Below are 3,676 nucleotides of genomic sequence, written 5' to 3'. Positions count from 1 at the left end.
TGAAACATACATTCATTAGCTGATAGGGTAAGGTGTTTACTGAGGTGCTTCATGGCATCTGGGAATTGGGCGACTACGACTAGATTTCTTTAGTAAACCTGGGTGGTGGTTGTTTTTTAAAAACTTATTCTAATTCCAAATTTGAGTTACAGCAACATAAAGAAAGGTTACTTTCATTGCCAAAACACCTTCCATATGTTCTACTAAGTATATCTCAATCTTAAGCATAGGTGGAAGGAGAACATTTCCCTCCTACTGGTTGCTGTACCCAGAATGTTTATGCATTGCCAATAATTGTTGTCACTTAATCTGTTTTAAAAATGCATAATACATTATTCGACGGGTGACAGATGAGATGTCTTGAATGTGGAGACTCATCCATTCTTGCTGACATTTCAGCCTATAGCCAAAGTGACCTTGCTTGAAAGCCCCAACTGGATGTAAAACAACGGAGGGCATCTTCCTCCCACCCTGCTGATTTTCTCTGTTGTTATTTTTATACACTAAAAGCAGCCTTACAAGGCTGTGAGTTTCAGCAGTAGAATGTGGAAATAAGGATTTCCCCCCTTCTTTTCTGTAAAAGACAGTACACGCATGCATACATCTGTGGCTATTTCAGAGCAGGGAAACTGATACAGATATATTGTGCTATTCCAGGATAACTAAAAACCTATTAAAATAAGCATGTCAACAAAATTCCTGAATTAGGACACTAGGGCTGCCAAGTCTCCTGAGTGGGGGGGGGGAGTTTCCGCCCAAAGGGCCCCCAACCCGCCAGTCTGGATCCGGCCGGCAGGGGGACCCCACCCCCAAAGTGCCCAGATTGGGCTGACGCACCTGGAATGATGACGTCACCCAGAAGTGATGCAGGGTACATTGCCAGGCAACGCTCTAGCTATCAGCCTGAAAACTCTATGGTACCATAGAGTTTTCAGGCTGATTGATAGAGCGTTGCCTGGCAACGTGCCCAGCATGATGATGTCACTTCCGGGCGATGTCATCATGGCGCGCGCGAGAATGTCCTGGGCTGGGACTGACTCTCCCCCGCTGCACCACGTAAGACACTTGGCAACCCTGCAGGACAATGAACTTAAAACAGGGAGGAAAAGAGTGGAAGAGCATCTGTACCAGCTGCACCATTTTGCTGATGATTTGGGTCCCTGTTCAGGCATCTATAAAGTGTGGGCATGGCCAGAGACACAAGTCTTTGGGCTCTAGCTGAAGGGCTCTTGGCCCTTTGGCTCATGGTTCCTAGGCCAGGCCTTCAGAGGAGCCAGCATATGAGTACAGGACCAGCTGAAGATGTAGTTTGTTGCTGGTGGCTGTTTTGTTGTTTATTGGTTTATGAGTATAGTGTCTTTTGGGAGGGCTGTAAGCCACTTTGGGTCCCCTTTGGAGAGACAAGCTGGGTACAAATGCTTAACTAAATGAATGAGCAAATATCTAAAAGGAGCCTGATTGTTGCCGTGGAATGATATTGTAGGGATGTCAGTCCATATATGAAAGCCATAAATCCAGCACGGTGCCCCATGTCACTATGCCTATTTCAGCCACACCTGACATACAGTGCAAGAAGCTATTCAGTCACTTCATTTAGCTTCTTAATTCTTTAAAAGAGTTAGTTAAAAAAAGTCTTTTGACTGAATTTCAGCCCAGATGTCACGTTCACTGGCAAAGAATTTCAGGCTGTCTTAATATATAGCCTCTTTGCCATTTAAGACTTTGATCAGGATGAATGACCTGGGATGCCACCCTGGCAGCTTTTCAGCTTCGGTTTTGTGTCCTGCATGGCTCCAAGCTATTGGCAGGTAAGAGGAATAATTATATTGTGTAGTTACCTCCTTAATGTGTAGAAAATCCTTGGCATCAAAAGAGATGGCAGTGCTTGGTACAGGAACATCTTCATCCAGTGCGCCACAGTAGCTCACATTAGTCTTAACAGCAAACGCTACCGGTTTTGACTGTGAACAAAAGTACATTTATGTTATACATGGGGGACTGGGAAGAAAAAGTAGCAGGTTGCACAATGGGGATGGGTGTGTGGAGGCAGAACAAAGTGGGGGTTATCTGGTTTCCAGGATCTACATGTTCTGCAAGGGAGTGTCAGTAGTCTAGGGAGCCGGGCTTTAGCCCTCCTCTCAACAGAGGTGGGTTCAGGAGGACCTCCATGTGCCTACAGACTGAGGATCCATTTGTAAAGTCTAAAGGGGGGCTTCTACAAACTTAGTACAAGGCTGCCTGAAACCACGAAGCTGACCTTGCCATCTGTTGCATCAGAACTGACATATCAGCAAGGTAGTCCCTGGCTGCTTCAGTTGCCACAAAGTGATTCTGATGGCTTCCATTCCCTCTTTCATTCCATTTCATTTAATTCCATTCCATTCCCGTGTCCCCCGTCGATCAGCTGAAGCCCTTTAAATTGGGCAGGAGGGGAAGGAGAGGGGTGGCCAGGCAGGTGGTCGTTCTTGGGGGTGAGGCTTCGGGGCTGGGCTTCCCTTGGCAGCCAGATGGCCAGGGGTGGATTGAAGCCCCCAGAAGTGGGGGAACCCCCTCCCGGACCCGGGAACTGGCAACCCTAAATGGCATAGAGTCCACCTTCCAAAGCAGCCATTTTCTCCAGGGGAACTGATTTCTGTCTCCAGCTACCTTCTGGAGACTAGCAACCCTACTTACTTAATGGATGCAGTCTCCAACAAACTAAATTGCATGTCACAAAACCCAATAAAGTCTAATTTCATAGAGAAATGGTACCCAGTGCTAGATTATCTGTCACAAAAACAATTTATCTCATCTGATTGGTCTCAATATCACAAATGGATATAAGATTAATGCAATGTCCAGTTCCGCAAATTCTCATACTTACTTATTTATATCATCTCCACTAGCTCTAATATTTCCTTTTCTTTCTTCTCTTTCTTACCGCTCCAATAGTTCGGGATGCTTCCTAGTGTTCCTATCAAGTTTACGCTAAGTCTGTTATCTTTCTACTGAAATCATATTCGGAAGTGTGTTGAGTAATGTATTGTAATTCTTTGAACATGTTATAACGTTGTACATACGCAGGAACTATTTACAGGATGTGAATGTAATTGGAAAATTAATTGTTCACTGTTTGAAGTGTTAGAATTGTTAAAAATTGAAAAAATAAATTAAAAAAAAAAAAAAACCCTACTCACAACTGAGTGTGTGAACTAGCTCTACTGAAATCCATTACAGCCATTCAGAAGTTACCATCTGGGGAGAGCAACACAGAGGGAGGAGCAGTATCGTATCGTGCTCACTAGCCGTCCCCCCCCCAAGCTCATCTCTCCTTATATATAATTGAGTAGTGGGTGCCAAAGTTCTAAAATGCACTCCTTTAGTGTATGGACGCTTGAACTGTCAGTCAGAAGATGCTGGCTGGGTTGACTGGCTGCTTTGTGCAGTCCCGCCCAGTGTTTCAAGGTCTTTTGCATATGGAAGCTGATTGGACTTCCCTGCATTCCACCCCTCAAACCCCCCCCCCCCCGCAAGGCAGTTGGAATGTCTGGTGGTGTGTAGGTCCCAGGATCATGTTTTAAAAGCTGCCTGGGGAGATGGGGACCTCAGACAGGTTACAGTGCCATAGACTCCAACCTCCAACCCAGCTATTTGCTCCTGGGGAACTATTGTTGCCAATCTTGGCCCAGCACCCATC

At 45.5% G+C, this 3,676-nt stretch overlaps 1 protein-coding gene across 1 annotated transcript in view; it reads right to left on the bottom strand.

Annotated features, from left to right (window-relative positions):
• CACNB4 (calcium channel, voltage-dependent, beta 4 subunit) overlaps positions 1–3,676 on the bottom strand; it is a 277,854-nt gene that overhangs the window by 66,583 nt on the left and 207,595 nt on the right. The window contains exon 4 of the mRNA XM_015429029.1: positions 1,839–1,961. Within this exon, the coding sequence (XP_015284515.1) occupies positions 1,839–1,961 (123 nt within the window). The remainder of the gene's footprint in view (positions 1–1,838; positions 1,962–3,676) is intronic.

This window comes from Gekko japonicus, unplaced genomic scaffold (assembly GCF_001447785.1).
Source record: "Gekko japonicus isolate JY-2015 unplaced genomic scaffold, Gekko_japonicus_V1.1 scaffold1508, whole genome shotgun sequence".
In the NCBI taxonomy this organism is placed as follows: Eukaryota; Metazoa; Chordata; class Lepidosauria; order Squamata; family Gekkonidae; genus Gekko; species Gekko japonicus.
Note: the sequence above shows the minus strand (reverse complement) of the source record. Positions and strands in the feature narration are given on the sequence as shown.